Source organism: Ctenocephalides felis, unplaced genomic scaffold (genome assembly GCF_003426905.1).
Source record: "Ctenocephalides felis isolate EL2017-DRISC unplaced genomic scaffold, ASM342690v1 CF-g0.4_SCAFFOLD_01170, whole genome shotgun sequence".
NCBI lineage: Eukaryota > Metazoa > Arthropoda > Insecta > Siphonaptera > Pulicidae > Ctenocephalides > Ctenocephalides felis.
In genome coordinates, this window is record NW_020537324.1 from 61,592,098 (window position 1) to 61,613,940 (window position 21,843).

The 21,843-nt window shown below is 30.1% G+C and overlaps 2 protein-coding genes across 4 annotated transcripts in view; both read left to right on the plus strand.

Moving 5' to 3' along the window:
• LOC113366145 (serine/threonine-protein kinase par-1-like) overlaps positions 1–12,821 on the plus strand; it is a 63,231-nt gene extending 50,410 nt beyond the window's left edge. For all 3 annotated transcript variants that reach the window (XM_026607708.1, XM_026607709.1, XM_026607707.1), the window contains exons 4-13: positions 6,685–6,860; positions 7,206–7,347; positions 7,538–7,750; positions 7,852–8,176; positions 8,303–8,562; positions 8,630–9,050; positions 9,135–9,464; positions 9,598–9,932; positions 11,010–11,190; positions 12,174–12,821. In XM_026607708.1, coding sequence (XP_026463493.1) covers positions 6,685–6,860; positions 7,206–7,347; positions 7,538–7,750; positions 7,852–8,176; positions 8,303–8,562; positions 8,630–9,050; positions 9,135–9,464; positions 9,598–9,932; positions 11,010–11,190; positions 12,174–12,395 — 2,605 coding nt within the window. In that variant the 3' untranslated portion in view covers positions 12,396–12,821. The remainder of the gene's footprint in view (positions 1–6,684; positions 6,861–7,205; positions 7,348–7,537; positions 7,751–7,851; positions 8,177–8,302; positions 8,563–8,629; positions 9,051–9,134; positions 9,465–9,597; positions 9,933–11,009; positions 11,191–12,173) is intronic.
• A 4,025-nt stretch (positions 12,822–16,846) lies between these two features.
• LOC113367488 lies at positions 16,847–20,055 on the plus strand. The gene is made up of 3 exons (XM_026609092.1): positions 16,847–17,476; positions 19,173–19,191; positions 19,253–20,055. Exons 1-3 carry the CDS (start codon positions 16,847–16,849, stop codon positions 20,053–20,055), a joined length of 1,452 nt encoding a protein of 483 aa, XP_026464877.1.
• The last annotated feature ends 1,788 nt before the right edge of the window (positions 20,056–21,843 follow it).

The window sequence follows — 21,843 nt, forward strand, 5'->3', positions numbered from 1 at the left end:
CGATTTCGAGAACTCGGATCAACCAATTTGAATAACTTAAAAAAACGTTCGATTTTTATTGAAAATGAACTAATTAGTTTTTGGCACATGGAGGATTAGCCGTTGATAGATATGGGGAAAATGGTAATTCAATTTTTGATAGAATAAAATTTTATTTATATAGACTAACTGATGAATAAAGAGCTGATTAAGTTTTTGGAAAGGCAAGCCTAGCCGTTTTAAATAAAAAAGGTTGGAATTTACCCTGATGGGCGTAAATGTAAAAAAAGAAACAGCGACACAGTCTTTGGAAAGTAATAAAACAATCTGTTTTGTGGTGTCGAGTGAATTTTTTTACTAGAAACTGAGACTATTAAATTTTTTATTTTTAATTTTCTATTTTTCAACATTTTAGTTATTTGGATTGTGCAACATGAATTGATACATTTTTGTGATTTTATGATGTGGGTATGCTTTAAAACAAATTTATTGGACTACCTATAAACATACATCATATTAATCTAAGCTCAAGAATACCCAAACTTTTGAAGTTGATGAACTTAGGCCATCATAGGAATATGTTAACATAATATTTTATGGTCTCATGTGCGAAACAATGCTGGTTAAAGATCGAGATTTTATAGACAAGACTATTTCTATCAGGAATTTACATAAAGCAACAAACATTCAAATATATCTTTTGCTTACATTATTTGCAGCTCATACAATGTTTATGTAGAGATCTTCTCTAGTTAGATGGCTGGCGCCGCGCTGTTTCGAAAGTGTTGTTATGAAAGTTGCAATGAAAAAGCAAATTGAACTATGTAAATGATTATTAATACTATAAACTGTACATACACAAACATAACATTTATTAGAGTGGCGATTTGTGCGCATGTATTATGTTTAAATAGTACGTTTAATTGCAAATGCCATTGTTGAATAACATTTCATTCCATTATTATTTGATTTGATATATATATATATATATATATATATATATATATATATATATATATATAATATAGATACAAAAAGTATAAACTCATCATAATCATAAAATGTTAATGTAAATACTATCTTGGCTTATGACTACAAATCAAGGTTGTACAAGGTGAAGTTCATGGCTCTTCATTATATCATATGAATCAATATTGAAAATCAAAACAGTTTTAGTTATTAACACACTCTTAAATATTCATATTCACATTATTTAAAGATAGTGGAACTTTTTTTTAATGCAAAAGCAAATAGCACACAGACGTTCTAACAAGTTGTTATACAAATATGCGAGAATTGTAAATTTGTAAAACGGTGTATGCAATTTTATGATCGCAAGAAATTAAAATTCAGTTTTAATGTATAATATTTGAATAAAAATTATATAAACTGATTCCTAATACATGCATTATGTTTTACTTTTGTTCGGCTATTAACACACAATTGAAATTTTTAAATATACATATTTAACAGATGAATTTCGATCCCATTTTTTTAAGTTTTAATAAAAATGGCAGTGAAATGTACACGATACTAAGTTCTGAATAAATGAAATAGACGTTTGGTTCATATAAATATTATACTTAGTATTAAAAGTTTTCATTGTTGAACTTACATTATTTTCATCATATAACCAAAATTATTTTAGGATTGGATTTTCTGATTTTGGACAGAGTAAATAATTCCGGTATTTCGACCGATTTAGTTAGGAAATAAATATATAAAATATTTTTCTGTACGTTCTAAATATCTTAACAACAACATCCCTATCCCCGTTTTACACGTTTCTGATCTTACATGGTTTTTGAAAATAATTTTTTTAAACTAAATTTATTAATTTTGCATTTCCATGAAATTTTAAATACCAAACTATAATTTACTTATACTCAACAATAACATTTTCATTGTCCTACAGTCAAAATACCACACTACAAAATATATGTTGTAGTTACTAATTTTCAGTCTTTGATGGAAATATGCAGATAAGATTCCCTTCTTATCTTTCAGTTTTATGATCAAAACTAAATTTTAAGTGTGTATATGCTAGTTTGTTTGAAAAGCCAAAAAATAGCATCATGATTGTTGAACTTTGTTTCTAGTTAGTTTTTATATATCATTGATAATACTATTAAATATGATGAATCAATTTGTATGAATTCTCAAATATATGTAAAACTAGTGGTGTATGGCATCGTGCCTTAAGGCAAATTGCTAAGGTTTCCCGTAACAAAAATTCATTTTTTTAAAAAATGATTCAGCTTTTTTTAACTGAAAAAATTACATTTTTAAAAATTTTAGAAAAAAAATTAACTTTCTTGAAAAAAAAAAGAATTTTTTTTGTATTTCGAAATATTTTGGAAATTTTGAATTTTTTTTTAAAGCAATCGCGTTTTTTAGCATAGACATATCGAAGCGCGTAAGCGCCGCGTCGCCGTGTCATGGTTACATCAAAAGATGTTACGGTTTCCATATAAATATAAACAAAATGTATGCGTATCATTAAAATCTCCATAAAATATTTGATAATTTGATGTGCATATGTTTAATGATAATTTTTTGTTACTTTTTTTACTAGATCTCCGAAACCGCTGGACCTGCCTTCCCAAAAATTTAATCAGTTCTATATTTTGTCGATACAAGTGAAATGTTTTTCGAATTACTAAAATCGGACGCTCCGTTCTCTTAAAAACTGAGTTATAGTTTTTGGCACTTCTGACCCGTATCTTCGAAACGGCTAGACCTGCATTTGCCAGAAACTAATCAGCACGTCTCTTTATCAATAGGAATCGAATGTTTTTTAAATAATTGAAATCGGTTGAACCGTACGTGCTCCCGAAATCGTCTACGAAAATTTGTATCGCGCACACACACACACACATACACACATAAATCCATTTTTTCTAAGGTATGACAAAGTGTTCAGAAACCTTTGAAACATAAAAATATATGAAAATTTTCATTTTCGATTTTTTTTGCGAATATAACTTACCCCACGGGAAGTTAAAAATATGTGCAAAGATTTTCACAATCGGTAACATAGGAAATAAAATCTTATTCTCGCATAGAGACGAAAGAATTAGTATATGTAAATTCTTGTGAAGGCATTTAAATAACCAATAACTATATTTGTTTAATTTTATCAACATGTTTGCTAACGTCAGTGAGTGTGAAAATATTATAAAATGGAAATAGCTTGATATGCATTATTAAAATATTTTGTTTGCTTTATAGAAGGACACGCGCTTCTGTGTACCTGAAATGTTTGAACATATGTTTTGTGTGTTATTATTGCGCGATTATGGCTCGGATACGGCATTTATTATTTTCGTTCCGTTCGGCCTTCAGATCGCGACTCTGAAATCCACGGCATATCAAATGTCCTCTGCCGAGTGACATAAGGCAAATTTTGATGATGTTTCAAAGTTCAAAACAAAAAACAATGTAGAAATAAGTAAAAACATTTAATGTAACAATGAATATTATTGTTTCGAAGATGGCTATTCTATTATGACCAGGCATATTTAGAGAATAACTTCACAAACGACTTTTTGTAACAAAACTAATAAAAAAAACTGGCAAGGTCATGTAAATGTCAAAGCAAATTGGTTTAAATTCAAGTAATTTTTCCTCGACTAAATATTTATTATTTGTATTTAAATAACTTTGTGGAACATACAACAAATGAAAACGAAATCTGTGAAATCATAATTTCAAATTTACTATAATGGAAATATTCAGATAAGAATCTTATCATAAGATGGCCACTCCCAATTTTATGATTAAAACTAAATTTTATGTGCGTATAAGCTAGTTTGTTTGAAATACCTAAAAAAGAGCATCTTGGTTTTTAAAATTTGTTTTTAATCATTATTTATATAAATAATACAGACTTAGGGGGCTTTCATTAATTACGTGAGCGCGTTTTTAAGGATTTTTGAACCCCATTTTGAACCCCCCTTGGTGATACATGGTGATATTAAGATTTGTCAAGTGCCATTGATAAATAACTATTATATTATTTTTTTTATACCAGCGATTTAACGACGCTTCTAATTCAGTAAATTATTATTAACTATTAAAAGGTGCTCGCTAGTTATATTTAGAAAAAAATAACAATTATAGCATTTTTTGTAGAATCTTTGGAAATAAAGTCTGCAGATTACAAGTTGCAGTATGAAAGACATATAAATTTCGTTAGAACATGATGGTTTTCTCCATACTTTTTCATTCTCCGATTAAAATTAAAATTATTTCATTTCATTGACTAAATGCATATAGAGTAGGACGGGGCACAAAGGTCCAATTTGACTTTCAGTAATTATACTGAACTACATGGACTAAATCACAGTACATAACATCTATGAAACAAACAACTATCGTAGGGTAGAGCGGGGCTAGTTGAGCATAGGGACAAGTTGAGCAATCGAAATATCTCGAAAACTATTCACCGTCCGTTTAGGCATTATATGGCGGAAAGATAGAGATTTGGAAGAAATAAACATCCCGCGATCGCTAGTGGCCGCTGGACAAATAAGTGAGCTTCACGGGCGTTTTGTTTATTTTGAGACCAAAAAGTAAAATAGTAATTCATCACGGGTTTTCGTCTGGTTTAGTCAAATGTTATTTATTTTTAATCAGGTAAATGTTATTTTTCCATATGTTTATAGTACTTTTAATATGCACAGATATTCTGGGTATAATTCTCACGGTTCTTTTATAAACTCACTTTTATTATGAAATTCCGAGTTGGGGTTAGTTGAGCATAGTTGCTAAACTTGTTCTGTCATTAAGACAATTACCATTAACTTCCAGAAATTAATTATTATTTTCAAGATTTAAGCTAACTCTATGAGTAATAATATAAAGAAATAATGATTTTAAACAAAAATATTGAATATAATGGTAAAATAATTCCTAAGATACGATATTGTTTTGTTGATTCTACTTTTGGTTAATTATTCAAAAAAAATTACTATAAGTTTTGTTTTCTCTGTCAATAAAGACTATAAATATAGAACTGGTTAATAAAAATTTATTTTATTTCATCACTAATCGACATTGAACCTATGCTTTCATTATACATACTTTCTTAGTGCTCAACTTGCCTCACCTATGGGGTACATTGAGCATACTTGACTTTTTGCATTTAAACAGCTGTAGCTTTTAAATTTTACCTATTACCAAAAAATAGTATTAACAATTTTGTTAAGCAATAAACAACAAATCCATTAAGCCGTATAGCAATTTATTGAGACTTTTCATTGAGGAGCTACATCCGTCTAAGTAAAAATTTGCTCAACTAGCCCCGCCCTACCCTACTATATTCAGTAAAATTCCCATTTAGTTTATAATTAATGAAATGTGTTTTTTTACTATTTTTCTAAAATTTGTAGTCAGAGTAGAGGTTCAGTTGATTCTTTTTATCCCACCTTCCTAAAATGAAAGGTATTATAGAGATTATATAAAAACATCTGTTGAATCTAACTTAAAATTAACATCTTATAAAACAAATAAATAATGTATACTTAAAAATTAAGATCTCGTAAACTAAACAACAGTGCTCACAATCAAAAAATCTAACAACCAAAGAAAATACTTTTGTTATAGGTTTTCAAACATGTCTATCCATCTCCTGCTTGACGTTGCTTGATTTAAGGCGATTGCCGGTTACACAGCTTTTGCCCTCTACTTTCAAATATTGTTGAAAAAATCCTAAATTTTCTTGTTTTTGAGATATTGGTGGTGGACCTTTAAGCTCCGCTCTACCTTACATATATTTAATTTTTTGAAACGTATTAATATGCAAATAAATTAAATAAACAAATAATTGGCTGTATAATAATTTTCTTGAAGTTTAGATTTTGCCCCAGGAAAAACAATCGACTATTAAATTTTTACTGGCACTTCGAAGTACTTATATGTGTTCATTTTATGTAAAAATGGTAATTTTAATGTTGTGAAAATTTATTGGTAACAGCATGAAATAAGGTTTTTTTATTCCATTCCGTTAGATGTTTGATAGCCTAAATAAAAATTGTATATATGTTATTAAACTTTTGTTTCCAATGGGCTTGTTTTTTAGTTTATTGGTAATTGCTATTTATAGTATTTTTTAATACAATTTGAAACAGTTTATCAGTGCTTACAGATTATCATCAATAATTTAGCTTACGCATGTGGAATACTTGTTTTTAAACTTTGTTATCTAAATATTATTATAGATTAAACTTGTTATCAATAGTATTTTATTCATTTGCACGAATAATCGTGTATTCGTTATCGGTAATAGTGTTTATACATTTGCATAGATAATCATAATATTTAAAATTAATCTATAAATTGTTTATAATATACTTCATATATTATAAATTTAAATATTTTATGTTTGTTTAAAGTTGAATATTGTTTGTATTTTTCTACTACCATTTAAATTATTGATACTTATATATTTATATACATATAGAATAGTTAATTATTAGTCAATTGGAAAAATCATTAGCATCAGTGTCATCATTGAGCAGTTTTAATTGCAAATCAGATTCAATGCAATAACTATAAAATGTTGAATATTAATTTAATATCTATACATATCACACAGGAAAAAAGATCTTTTTAATTAATAAAGAACAAAGCTTAATTAAAATAGAAATAAAATCTTTAAAATATTAATACAGATTGTCTAAGTTGACTTGTTTATTGTTACAGGGATTTGAAACCAGAGAATGTGGTATTCTTTTCAAAACTCGGTATAGTGAAACTGACCGACTTCGGTTTCAGCAACCGCTATTGTCCTGGACAAAAGTTGCAAACTTCTTGCGGTTCTCTTGCCTATTCAGCGCCTGAAATTTTACTTGGCGACTCCTACGATGCCCCAGCAGTTGGTAAGAATTCGAAATTGAATGATTTCAGAAACTAGTAATTCTATTTATAATAAATATATATACCCTTTGAATGCTATGAGGTTATAAAACAATAAATCCGTTTTATGTTTTGTACACGAATTTATATTTATCATCACTTTTAGTCTTAAAAGTATTTATTCATTATTATTTATTCATTTATTAACATATAATTTTATGAGATGGTTTATTCAGAAAACTTCATGTTTCTCTGCAGTTTTTTTATTTATTTTTTCTAGAACCATATAACATTTAAGAACAAAGTATTTCAGAAAAAGTTAATTTTAAATGAACGTTAATATAATAAATCTAATTTTATTGTAACAGACGTCTGGTCTCTGGGGGTCATTTTGTATATGTTGGTATGCGGCCAAGCACCATTCCAAGAAGCTAACGACAGTGAAACTCTCACCATGATAATGGACTGCAAATACCAAGTTCCAGCTCATGTTTCCGCAGGATGCAGAAGGTTAATATCTTATAAAACAGACAAATTTTTTGCTTCTAGAAATATTGAAGACAAAACCAATTTATTACTTTTTATTGATTGTATTTTCATTTGTTTGGAAATCGAGAAGTTCCAGCCTTCTATTTAAGGCACATAACCATAGATTTAATTCTATCTAAATCCTAATACCTACGTCTGAATTATATTGCAGATTAATAGCTTCTATGTTGGTGCGTGAGCCAGAACGACGTGCTACTTTACAGCAAATTGCAACAGACTCTTGGCTTGTAGAGGGCGAAGGTCCACAAATAGCGACAGATTGCCTCCCATTGGTTTCACGCCATCAGGTTTCAGAAGTGGATCATAACCATATTGTACAAAAAATGATCAATGGAAATATAGCGACGAAGGATGAAATTTTAGAGTGAGTATTATTATAATCCACATTCTTGTTCATTTTCTTTTATAGTTTTTTTTTTGTTTTAAATTTTGTCCATTAATTTGAATTAATTTTATTATTAACAGGGCGTTGGACAAAAATGAATACAACCATATAACTGCCACCTATTTTCTTCTTGCTGAGCGTCGATTGCGGGCGCAGCGTCAACAGCAAGAAGCAGTTAGTGCAGGAAACACAGCTAATAGGAAGCGGCCTGTACCAGCTTCTCTTCCTGGAGTCCCCGGAAAAAATCCCGGAACGGATACACGAAACACTGATAACGGAACTGGACTAAATAACTCATCATGTCTTCTTCTGCCTCCTGGGGCGATGCCTTTGCAGAGCTCATTATTGGCGCCGCGTACTCCGGGAGATGGACCAGGAAGGTCCAGAAAATGCAGCATAGTACAGGTAATAAAATCATGTCAAAACGTAGAAAAATAAGAATGATTGATGATGTTTTGACTTTGTGACTATTATATTTTTTCAATAAAACGATATGTTTGGTTGAAATTTTCATGTTATTTGGTATATTAGGAGGCAGACGAAGATGACATGCCGACAGTAGGTCGTCCTGGCGAAGATTTATCAGTTGGTTCTGGTGCTGGACATTGTCTGCTATCGCGGCGAGGATCTCGATCAGAAGGACGACTTAATCTTATTCTGCAAGAGCGAATGTGCTCAGCAAACACTACAGTGAACAAAGTATCTCCGAAAGTTACAATAAATGTTAAAAACTCACCGAAGACCAATGGAACAACGCCAAAATCGGCTGCTGTAAAAGTAGACAATAAATGGTTAGTCACTTTTTTATATTTGCATGTGCCATGTTGAAAAAATATTATTTAAATATCATTTTTTTAGCAATAATGATGACAAATGGTCTCAGAATAATACAATAGAAACGACAATCCTAGTAGATTCTAGAACAGTGAATCTACCTTTACAAATTAATCGTGATAGCGTACACGAGACGAATTCTGAAGATTCTGCTGCAAATTCCTTCAATACACAACCAAAGTACAAAACGATGCCAGCTTCTGCAAGTCTTGGTACTGGTATTATGCTGAACGATATACCGGAAAAACAAATGGGTGATGATGAGAACGTCGCTCCCAGAATTAATGACATTAATGATTTAACGAGGCGATCAGCGGAACCGGAATCTCCTAGGCATTTTCAGACGCAGATGAATGAAAGGTTGAAACAACTGGAGCAAAAATCACAGCAATTATTAGAACATAGGTCAAATATGCAAAAAACATCAGAAGAATACATGGTGTCGGTAAGTAGAAATAAACTTTTGTGCTAAGATCATATTTTTATTAGGTAAAAGTAAAATGATTTATCACTATTTTTTTACCATCAGGAGGTATTTGAGGAAACGACTCAACAGCAGTATTCTTCAAACACTAACACACCAAAGAAGGAAAATAGTTGCGAAATTAGTCCTTTGCGGAATTCTTGTGATCTTGACAAGCAACAACCTGCAGTTCTGGGAGGTGGTGGTACGGTTTTTCCTCAAAGACGTGCAAGGTTCCACGCCAAAGGCCGGGCTCCTTCTTGTAGTTCATCAGATGCATCTGATGATGATTCGGAAGGTAGAAAAAAGAGACGAGCGCATAGAATTGCAGCGAGCGGCAATGGAAAACCTTTACCTGGTCGAAGGGATTCATATGATGATTCTAGTGACTCACAGGTAAATATTTTGCCATTTATCATGGTGCAAATGAGATGTGTTTTTGCATTATCCATGAATATTTCAAAGAAAATTTGAATAATTGTAATAAATTTTTCCGAACTTTTTCTATTTTTTTTTTCTTTTTTTATAGGATCCCAGTTGTGCTTGCGGAGACAATAATCGCAATGGACAAACCACTGTGACAAATGGTGGTCCAGTTAACAGTAACAGTGGCGGCGGAAGTGGCGGCCAAACATCAAATAATAGTTCATCAGGAAATGGTGGAAAACAATGCGGAGGACGTCGGCATAGATCACCAGGAAATACCAATAGTGGTTCACACTCAGGAAGGCGACGCAGCAGCGTTGAGACCCGTTTAAGGGAAAGCCAATCATTAAACAGGATAACAGAAGTGCAAGAACCTGCTCCAGCCGTCCACAGTATTATTATATCTACGACTTTAACAGCTCAGAAAATTGAAAATAGGTCAGTGAGTTATATGATATGAAATTAAAGACATTTATTAACGTTTCGTAGGCCAAGTTAGAGTAATGGACCGGAAAATCGAAAATGAAAATTTTTGCATATCTTCACGTTTAGGAGGTTTCTGAACATATTGGCATACTTCAGAAAAAATTCAGTGTGTATGTGTTTGTGTAGGTGTGTGTGTGGAGACCATTTTTCATCGACGATTTCGGGTGTACGGATTATACGATTTGAATCGTTCAAAAAACATTCGATTCCTATTGATGAGGAGACGTGCTGATTAGTTTTTGACGAAGACAGGTCTAGCGGCTTCGGAGATATGGAGCAAAAGTGCTTAAAATTTTATTTTTTAAGAGAACGGATCAACCGATTTATATGATCCAAAAAACATTCGATTCGTAATGAGGAAAAGTAGTGATTAGATTTTGGCAAAGGCAGGTCTAGCCGTTTCGGAGATATAGAACTGACTGTGCAAAAAAATGCACTTTTTTAGAGAAGAACCAAGCGTCCGATTTGAATGATTTAAAAAACTTTCTGCTTGTATTCACGAAACGATTGCTTTTGAGGAAAGATTTTTTTAATTTTTTTTTTAATCAACTTTTTTTTTAATATCGAGAAATGATTCGGATTTCAATTCAAATTCTAGCTCGTTCTAAACATCACTTAAATTCTTCAAATAAATGATTTTAACTCTGCAATTCAGTTTATATAATACTTAGAAATATTAGACAATGTTCTTCATTTTAAATTCGATTGATTAAGTTTTGTTTATTTACTTTTTATAAAATAAGAATAATGAAAGTTACATTATTTATAATAATATTTCATTTAGGTACGGGAAGTTCTAGCAATTTGTCTTAAGGCACGATGCCATACACCACTAGTTTTCATATTTTGACTATCGAATATAATACAAATGTAACATATATATTCATCAACAACTCTGTTTTTCTTTCATTTTATTAGTTCATTTTTGATTTTGAATATAGCCATTAAGTAATCATAATAAAACTTTATTATATACTTTTTCCTGTTTAAACATATTTTCATTTTATATTGTTGATCTTTTACTTTTAGCCATAATAATAAAACAAAAGGTTTTGGAGCAAGGCTTTTGCAAGGCTTATCTGGAAGGCGTTTAGTATCAAATTCTGAAGATGGGTCCACAAACAACAAAGTTGTGTCAGTAATGGAAAACAATAAAGAAAATTATACGTCCAACGGAAAAAAGTTGCGGGTTCTGGGAAAATATTTCCAGGTAATTTTATATAATAATATTGCAATATTATATCGATTCATCTCATCCATGCTTTAATATCAATTTTTATCATGCTTATTTCTTTATTATTTTTAATTTATTATAACACTATATTAACTTATTTCAATGATGATTATTTTAATAGATAAACGTAATAAATATATACAGGGCTGGTCTTACCTTGAATGCGATGCATGCAAAAAATGCGGGTGCACGCCTTAGGGGGCGCTACAACGAGTTTCGGATATGCAATTTATAATAAAGTTTTTTCAATATCATTTAAAAAATATATAATTTCTTTGCACCTAATAATCTTGTACAATATTTTTTAAATTTAACTTTGAAACAACAATCTGATAAGATACACGATGGAAAATATAGATGAAACACTGCGCCTTTACGATATCAATTAAGAAAAGTTTACGATACAATGTTTTAGATATATTTAATAATAAAAAAATAAATTAAAATAATACAACAGGAAGTACCAGAGTTATGTTTAATAATGAGAGGCTATAATTTTTTTGCTCTCTATGATTTGCTCAATGTAATAAATCGCATAAAATCCCCAAAATAAATAGGTAAAATGTTTCAAAACCCAAATATTATACTTGCACTATAAATAAATGAGAATTTAAAAATATTCTTGCAAGCAATAAGGAACATACTGAAATTTTTGTATGTCTTAAAAAGTTCAGATTGAAATACTAGGATTTGGCTAGAAAAAAATTGGCATGTGGGCGCTGAGTACCGCAGGACCGGCCCTGAATATATATGTAAATGTATTTAAACCTGTGCAAAAATCATAGGACTCATACTGAAGACTTGTCTATGTATAAAATAGACAATGGTTTGCTTTTCATCATATGTTTTAGGCTATTTTATTACTAGCCTGGTGTAATCATCAGCATTCATTCATCACAATGACATTAATATCTAATAGACAAAGTGAAAAAGCAACAAATTTCCATTACCTTCTCCAGGTTCATCGTAAACTCTGCATACCTCTACCTGGTCTATTTCAACGCGGCCGCATCTATAAAGCGCAATCTTGTGGTTCCTTGGAACCTCCTACTCCTGGAACCATAAATACATCTAAAAAAGGTCCGTTGGCAGATTATAATACACAACTTAACGGCGCTTTGGTGCCATTGGTATGCAGCGTGCATCTGGTCGATATTAACGAATGCTGTAGGATGTGTTAAATATTTATTAATTTTTTAGTCATCTCGAAACATGAATATACTTATTTTTAAAAGGTGACACGTTGACAAATAATTTAGTAAAATGTTTTATCAGGTCGATATGGGAATGAATTCTTATATCGTTTGATGTTTCCTGTAAGACAAGGCCAGTATTTTTTGGAATATACCTAATTCATGCTAAAAGGCGACTTGTAAAACAGTACAATTGAACAATTAGCCTTTTCGAAAAAATATCTGCAATATATATGTTTTCTATTTATTGATGAAGAGTTGTTTACTTGTTTGGGTTTACGAATCAATGAAAAACTCCAATCTGTAACACAAAAAATTCTAAATTTCTTAGTTTTATTGTAGTTATACATGAATGATCATATTATTAAATACTGGAAATTACAATAAATTATCTAAATCCATATAATAATAATAATAACCAATATCTATTCAAAAAATTAATAAAACGCTTCTAGCATATTTTTAAATGTACTGTATAAATAAATCAGTAAGGTGATATACACATGAAGATGCAATATCAAGAAATTATCGATTTATCTAAAATTTTAGCAATAATTTCCGATTAACGTATGCGGATTATTTAAAAAAATAACAAATCATTAAGTAATCTGTTTTAAGGAATGGAAGATATTAGTAAAGATCCCGGCTGGGTTAAGAAAGAGAATACAAGACTTCTAGTGAACGGTTCAAAACCGTATACGCTATAATTCTATTTTTATTTTAGTATTTATAACGTGTTTTTATCATTGGTATGGAACCCATTATTAACTAACGCTCATTTACATCTTTTTCCTGGGCGTTTTTGATTTTTTTCAAAGTTTTTTACGGTTCCGTACTATGTTATTAAGCGGTTTAAATAGAAAAGGTGACTGCTCTGAATGTATAAAATACAATGTAGCATGTGTGAGGTATTTGTATGATTTAGTTCAAAGTAGTTTTATGAAACAGAAGAGAAATTAACAAAATTATACAAAACCAAAGATTTAGATGATAGTTTTTCGCGATACCTTCCCGCAAGTATGTATGGTTTCGGTGCTAGTAGCATTTATATTGTTTGGTGTGTATGAATTATCCCTTTTTTTAAAAATAATTTAGGTAAATACTATTTTTAACTAAAATAAGATGATTTAAATAGTAGTTTTATTTTCATAGCACGAAATACTCATATGTATAGAATTTATTTAAATTTTATAAAAAGAGTGTAGTATAAAAATATTATATTTATTTATTTATGATACTTTTATGTGATGTTTTAAATAACGCGTTTTAATTCTTAATTAAAACCATTCCTTATGTAAGATGGAGCAATATTGTGTGTTAAACAGAAGTATACATTAAATGCAATCTAAAAACAAATAAAGATATTACTAGAGTCTGTTTATTGAATATTTATCAATTAATTATAAAATTGATGCTTTGCCAAATATATGTTTTCTTAATTAAAAGATAATATCTTAGAAAAAATATAGGAACAAATCGTTTTATATATGTAATATATACTAAAAATCAACTTCGTAAATAAAGGAACTTTATAGATAGTACTTATAAAAGTTATTTATTTTATTAGTTTCAATGAATAATTTCAAACGGATACTAGAATACATGATTCTTGCAAAATAATCAGTAATATTCGGAAATGTAATTTAAAATTTTCTAAATATCTAAATATGTTTATCTTTAAAATTAAATGAAAATTTTATGCTAAAAAGAATTTGCAGAGTAAAACCCATGTCAAGGTCGAAATTTTGCAATACCTAATCGAACGATTTCTTTAAATTTCCGATAGTTTCTCTTTACATCGATTATTTTTGCTAAGTACCATGTATTCCATTGTCTATTATATTTTTTTACTAAAATTTTCGAAACATTTGTATAACTTTAAGTGCATTTGTAGATAAATAAATTAAAAAGAGGTTTATATATGATGCACCACTGTTCGTTGTTATGTTTCAAAAATTTAATGTATTAAACATGCACTCTATATTTATGGAATGTATTCATTGTGTAGATACTATATTAATTACAAAATACATGTGTAATGTGAAATATATGGCGTTTCTCAAATTCTTCATTGTGGAATGTATTTCATCCATAAATGTTAAAAAATACAGTTCGATAATTCAATAAGTTGTTGGTTAATTTTTACAAAAAAAAATATAATACATATTTCAAAAATAACTTTACTCGAAACGATTACATTTAAAACAATTTTTCTAATATCCTTACGACCCGAATTTCGAATATTTTTATGCAAATATTTTTGCATATTTGCAAAAAAAAATATTTTAGCTTCAACTATATACGTAATTTAAATCATCTCTATTATAACAGTGATCGAGACGAATATTTATATATTTTTTTAAATGTTCAATTGTTATTCATATTAAATACGCCTCGGTTATTAGTTATTGAATAGATTTTTAAACACTATGGATTGGCAATATATTTTTTTATAATCTATAAAAATATAATTTTAATATTTAACACGAATACAATGGTTTCACACCAAAATTTACTAAACTATGTTCAAGTTAAATAGTCAAATAATTAAATATTATACTAAAATGTATTATTAAAACTCCAAAATATAATCAGTTTATAATTTATTTGTTCCAATTGTTTAATTGCATTACAATAATTCATCAAACTCGTTAATCATGAAAATATGCAATATCGATTTACTAAGATAATTTATGTCGAGTAATTAATAAAATGCATTTTATACAAAGAAATCGCTAGATCAGCTGGACTGTTCTTCAATCATATAGAAACATAATTCATTATCATGAATTAAATTTAGTTATACTGTGTTCAAAATGATGAAAACAAATTAGGCCGACTATTGAATGTAACGTAAAGATTTATTAAACTAGTTGGTTTTAGTGTTTTGCCTTGAGGCAAGTTACATGAACATCCCGATATCTGCAAATAATTGACTTAATCAATAAAAAATAAATTAATTTATGAGTGATTAAAAGTATTCCGAGTGGATTTATTACACACCATTGAAAGCGAACGAACACTTTAACTCGGAGTGTTTTGTTAAAGCAAATTTTCAAAAATCAACAATTTTTACAATTGAACCAGTTTCCGTAGGACTTTCATGGTTTAGTATGTTCATTAAGACCAAGTACTCTATAGTTATACCAAGTAAATCGTCTAATTTTAATTTTAACAAACGTCAAAAGAAACTACTCATTTTCTCGAACGTTGATGAATTTTTAAAATTAAACTACTCGTCGTAAGTCAGTAGTATTTCAGTAAGTTCTATAAGACTATGATATATATTGCCAAAAAAAGTTCCATGAGAATCGGCTTAATTTTTTTTTTTCAACAGTTAATTACAAGAAAACGGCTCGTTAGATTTTCATCTAAAACTAATCATTATCATTTCCAACTAGTAACTTCCGAACAGTTTTTGTTTTTTTTTTAATTTATTCGGTTGTATGAGCTTAAATGTGAATGAAAAGTGTAACTCTTTTTTTCAAATTACAAAGAAACGGCTCGGCAGATCGTCGCGCAAAACTGGCAAACGATCCTCATTGACATATATCAAATGGCTTTTAAATTTCTGAAATCGGTTCAGGCACTTTTGAGAAAACGTCGAAACGTTAACTTCTCCTTTGGGAAGTTAATAACAGAATTGCAAAATTTTGCATATGTTCTAGTTTACTAATATTCAGAAAATATGTACTAATATTTAGTCCGTTATAGTGATTATACAATGAATAATTTTATAGCTAAAGAATTGAATGCATATTAAGATATTTATATCTTATGCCTACTGGGTGATAAAAAGAATTATTCGGAAATACAACAAAGGTCAAGTTTAGAATCACCTTGGGAATAATATGATAATTAATTTAAAATAATAAAAGCCAACGCCCTAAGCGTTTGCATACGAAATCTATGAAAATATTTCATAATAAGAAGCCTCGCCCATATTGCGCCAAAGACCCACGACCATATTTATGATTATCATCCACGCGTCCGTAACATTTTATTTCTAATCATAATAATTTATTATTGTCTAAATCAAAGGCGGATGTGAAGTCGATCGATTATTTGCAAGTGATTTCAATTAGTGGACAAAATAGCAATAATAAAAAAAACTCGATGGCAATAACTTATGAGCAATAAATGCTGAATACTAATGTGGAATTCATATATGCTCATATAAAATTGATCTAATAATGTTTATGTTTATGTGCTCTGGATAGGGTACATTATGTATATTAATGAGGCAAAATCAGTTCTTTGACAAAATGTTTGTCCTTCAGCATTTGTACAGATTATTATGTGCCAGTAAGTTCCTTAAGTGGGTGCTATGATCTTGTCTAAGATATAAATGGAGACATCAGAAAAATTTATAAGCATATCACATCAGTTATTCAAATAGTGAGTACTGTGTTACCAATATACACAGCAGCGCTACAAAAATGGTGTTTTCAATCTTGTGTTGTTTGGCAGCTGCCTTTTCTGTGTCTTTTGCTCATCCAGGACTACTGACATATGGAGTTGCCGAATATCAACCAGTTCAACTTAGTTCTCAATATCATTCTCAAGACACCTTAGGACAATATTCGTATGGATACCATACACCAGAATCATCAAAAACAGAACAACGTTCTTTAGATGGTGTTACACGTGGTGCTTACTCTTACGTTGATGCCGAAGGAAAATTGCAAAGTGTCCATTACACGGCTGAACCAGTGCACGGATTTCAGGTAGTTGGCTCAAATTTACCAGAAAGTCCAGAACCGGTGAAAGATACTCCAGAGGTGGCTCAAGCTAAAGCTGATCACTTGAAGGCTGTTGAAGAAGCAAAATTGCGCAATTCTTTGGCTTCAGTACAGACTTCATCCACTCAATATGTTGCTCCAGTACGAACTTTGGCTTACAACGCTCCATATGTAGTACCTCATCATAGATTTGCTTATTCTACTTTTTCTGCAACTCCGTACACATATTCTCCATTGGCATATACTTATTCAGGAAATTATTTGCATGATACACCCGAAGTTGCAAGAGCTAAAGCTGAGCATTTTGCTGCACATGCTGAAGCTCAAGCGAGACACTTTGCGGCCAAATTTTCACATTAACAATGGCCATAACGTTTTTACAACTATTTTAAGTTTGTTATAATAATATTGAATAAAGTACAAAGCAATATTTTACGTTTATTTATTTATTTATAAGCATATATAACTTCAGATATATAACATTAGGATTCATATATTTTAATAGCTTTTTATTGTTATTGTTTGAACTATAGCTCTCTATGATAACATATAATTAACTTCCCGAAGGAGAAGTTTATGTTTTCATCAAACAATCCGAATTGCTAATTTTATGTATTCTCGACGTTTCAAGCCATTCTGAATCGAATGAGACCAAATTTGGAAAAAGTATGTGTGTGGTGAACAGATTTTTAGCCGTAAATCGAAGTTTTCTCAAAAACGGCTGGACCGATTTCTAAAATTTAAAAGCCATTCGATGTATCTCGATGAGGATTATCGTTTCTTAGTGTTGTGTGACGACAGGTTGAGCCGTTTCTTTGTAATTTCGAAAAAAGTGTTAAACTTTTCGTCCACATTTAAGCTCATACTACCGATTCGATTTTAGAAAATCAAAAACTGTTTGAAAGATAATAGTTGGGAATGATACTGATTAGTTTCAGGTGAAATCTACCGAGCCGTTTTCTTGTAATTAACTGTTGAAAAAAATTTAAGCCGATTTTTATGGAACTTTTTCTGGCGACATATATCATGGTCTTACAGAAATATTACGACCTTACGACAAGTAGTTTAATTTTAAAAATTCATCAAAGTTTGACAAATTCCACGATTATTTTGATTAAATTAGACGATTCACTTGGTATAACGATAGAGTACTTGGTCTTGATGAATATACTGAATCATTATGTAAAGGCATATGGAAACTGGTTCAATTATAAAAATTATTGATTTTTGAAAATTTGCTTTTATAAATTACTCCGAGTTAACATGTTTTTTTCGTTTTCAATTATGTGTAATAAATTCACTGGATATACTTTTAATCACTCATAAATTAATTTATATTTTATTGATTAAGTCAATCATTTACACATATCGGAAAATTTATGTAACTTGCCTCAAGGTAAAATACCAACTAGTTTATTTCACAGTTAAGATTGTGATATGATCAATCTCTAACAAAATTGATTGAATAATTACTGAATGTCTCTAATATTACTTTGCTAACAATATTTATGATACAATTTCTGGCCCTAAAGTTATTTTGTTATGCCGAAAGTTAAGTTAAGTTAATATAATAAAGTGTTTTAGAATGAACTTTCAGATCTTCTTTTTTCAGATATCTTTACATAAGTTTTAATTACGTTTGTTTTTTTTTATTCTTAAGGTCTTAAAATATTTGACTTTTTATGACTGTTTTAGTCTACGTGCGTTATGCACGTGGACTAAAACAGTCATAAAAAGTCAAATTATAAAAAAAAAATTAAATTAGTTTATATCGTTATCGTCAATAACTATATTTGAATAAGTATTATATTAAATATAATGTTTCATGTAAAATTAATTCTGAACTTTGTCTATACTAATTAAAAGTGAAAGTTAAATGCTTCGAAATATAGATTTTTGAATATTTCATAACATTTTCCCTTGAAAATATTTTGAGCATACAATTAGTGAAAGTGTTCTTCCTCAGGTCATTTAGTTGTCAAAAGTTATTTACTATATAAATGAGAATTATTGCATTTGTCAGCACAGTTCTCTCATTGTCAGTACAACGAACAACAGCAATCAATATGAATTCTGTATCAGTTTTGTGTTTTGTGGCCATAGCCATTTCTGCTGTGTCTGGACGCCCTGGATTTCTCAGCGGAACACCGTACTCAGTTCCTTACGTTAGTCCTTATGTTGCTGCACCGTATATTGCAGGAGGACAAGTAAGCACTCAATATCATTCACAAGATGATTTCGGCCAATACTCCTATGGATACAACAACGGATTCGACTCAAAGACCGAACACAAAACTTTGGACGGAGTAACCAGAGGATCCTACTCATATGTCGATGCTGAAGGAAAATTACAAAGCGTTCACTACACCGCTGATCCCGTTTTTGGATACCGTGTTGCAGCCACCAATTTGCCCGAAGACAAAGGAGTAGCACCAACACCAGTTGAAGACACTCCCGAAGTGGCACAAGCTAAGGCTGAGCACTTGGCAGCCGTCGAACAAGCCAAGAAAGGAATCGTTGCCCCTGCTGCTGATCTGCCCACTCCTGTAGAAGACACTCCCGAAGTCGCCCAAGCTAAGGCTGAACACTTGAAGGCTGTAGAAGAAGCTAAAGTGCGCAACGCTCTTGCTCCAGTCGAGACACCTGTTGCTAAATATGTGACCCCTTATACTGTCCCCTCTTTCAAAGTCCCCATTGCAACTCCTTATGTTCCTATCGCCTCCCCGTTAGCCAGCACTATTTCCAGCTCTTATAACCCATTCACCTATTCTCCTTACTACTACTCCCCATTGAGCTATTCTGGTTACTTGGGTAACCATTTCAACTATGCCACATATCCTTACACATACAAATTTCCAGAAATCAAATCCGACGTAGTCACTAAAGTTGGATTCCCATATGCCTAATTTGCATAAAATATCTATATATTATTTATAATAAATGATACCTGAACAAAAAGATAATTATTTTATTATTCTAACTTTCAGCCAGATTTGCAATAATTATTGTGGATGGTGTGGTTATTTACTAAATTTCAGATGAAGTTTGTTGAATATATAATGTATATAAAGCAAACAATAACGATGAATGTAGAATTGTGAATGAAACAAGTATGTAGTGATAGTATGCTACATTAAAAAATATTGAATTTTTTTATTTATTTTATTTATATCATTATTTTCACTTATTACAGATATGAATATACACAAAATTTTATAATAAAAGGAATATTAATTTTTTCATCTTTTTCAATACTTTGCGCCCTGAACCTCTTTGGACGTTATTTACCAGCAACTCAATGCCGTTAGCAATAATTACTTATTATTAGTGTTGAACGCAAACCTTACTAATTGTTGTCCTTTACTAATTGTAACGATTTTTTTTTATTTTTATGCAGCAATTTTTTGTGTCCGTCAGTAATTGAGCTTAATTTAATTGCTTCCAAACCTAATCTATGGAATAATGTGAAGAGCTCATGCTTTTCGTATACACAATTGAGATAAAACAAATTAAATATTACTCACATTGTAGTAATAGTAGGACTAAATATGAACTAGTGGTGAATGACATCGTGCCTTAGGGCAAATTGCTGAAACTTCCCGTACCGTAACCTTAAATTTTTGGTACGTAGTATGGTATTTTTGCTGCGTAGGTGTTTTAAACGCAGACTAACGGTTGGTTAAACATTATAAATATTGCACATAACGGTTAAACATTATAAATGAACAATTTCTGTACTTATTATTAAAATCTCTATAAAATATCTGATAATTTAAAACATTTCTTATTGGATTCCCGAACCGGTAGGGTCTGCCTTCCAAAATATTAATTATTTTTTCATTACGTCAATAAAAGTAAAATGTTATTTGAATCATTCAAATAGGACGCTCCGTTCTTTCAAAAACTAAAAAGCTATTTTTTGCACGATTTTTTTAAATTCATTTAAATCGGTGCTTTCAAAAACGTCGGCGAAAATTAGTATTCGCGCATACATACTACACACACACACACATCCAGTTTTTCCAAGGTGTGCCAAAACGTTCAACAACCTTTGAAACGTAAATATATATAAAAAAATAATTTTCGTTTTTTTTTGAGATTACTTAACATACCCTACAAGAAGTTAATTTTAGATATAGATATATTATAGATAAATATTTTGCGTATGAAATAATTAGAAGAATCGTTTGATTTTTTTCTTAAAAGATTGTTGTACTGAAACATTGGACATGGTGAATAATTGATTTTGCAAATAGATTTAGTTTAGTGAGGAGTTTCTGAGAAAATTGTAATTATAGCAACGAATTCGATTTTTTAATTGAAATTTTTTTTCAATATTTTTTTTCGAGAATTGAAAGTATGAAACTGTTTGGAATGGAGGTATATAATTCTGGATTCTAAATATTTTTCTTCAGATTATAGAGTACCTCACAAATCAAATACCTGTACAAATATTTGATTTGATGCAATGTTATCGTAATCGAACTACTGGTTTTTAGAATATTATCAATATATTCCATAAAATATTATTATTGTGTTGAATGTAGAATATTATTAATGTGTTACAGAAACACAAATACATAATAATGTACAAATACATAATACATAATAATGCACATACACAAATACATAATAATGTACAATATACATACGATTTTGTAATATCGAAGAATAAAATACAAAAACGATGTTTA

Excerpts from the sequence above, each read along its gene's own strand:
- LOC113367488 (XM_026609092.1), top strand. The coding sequence starts at position 16,847 with ATGGTGTTTTCAATCTTGTGTTGTTTGGCAGCTGCCTTTTCTGTGTCT.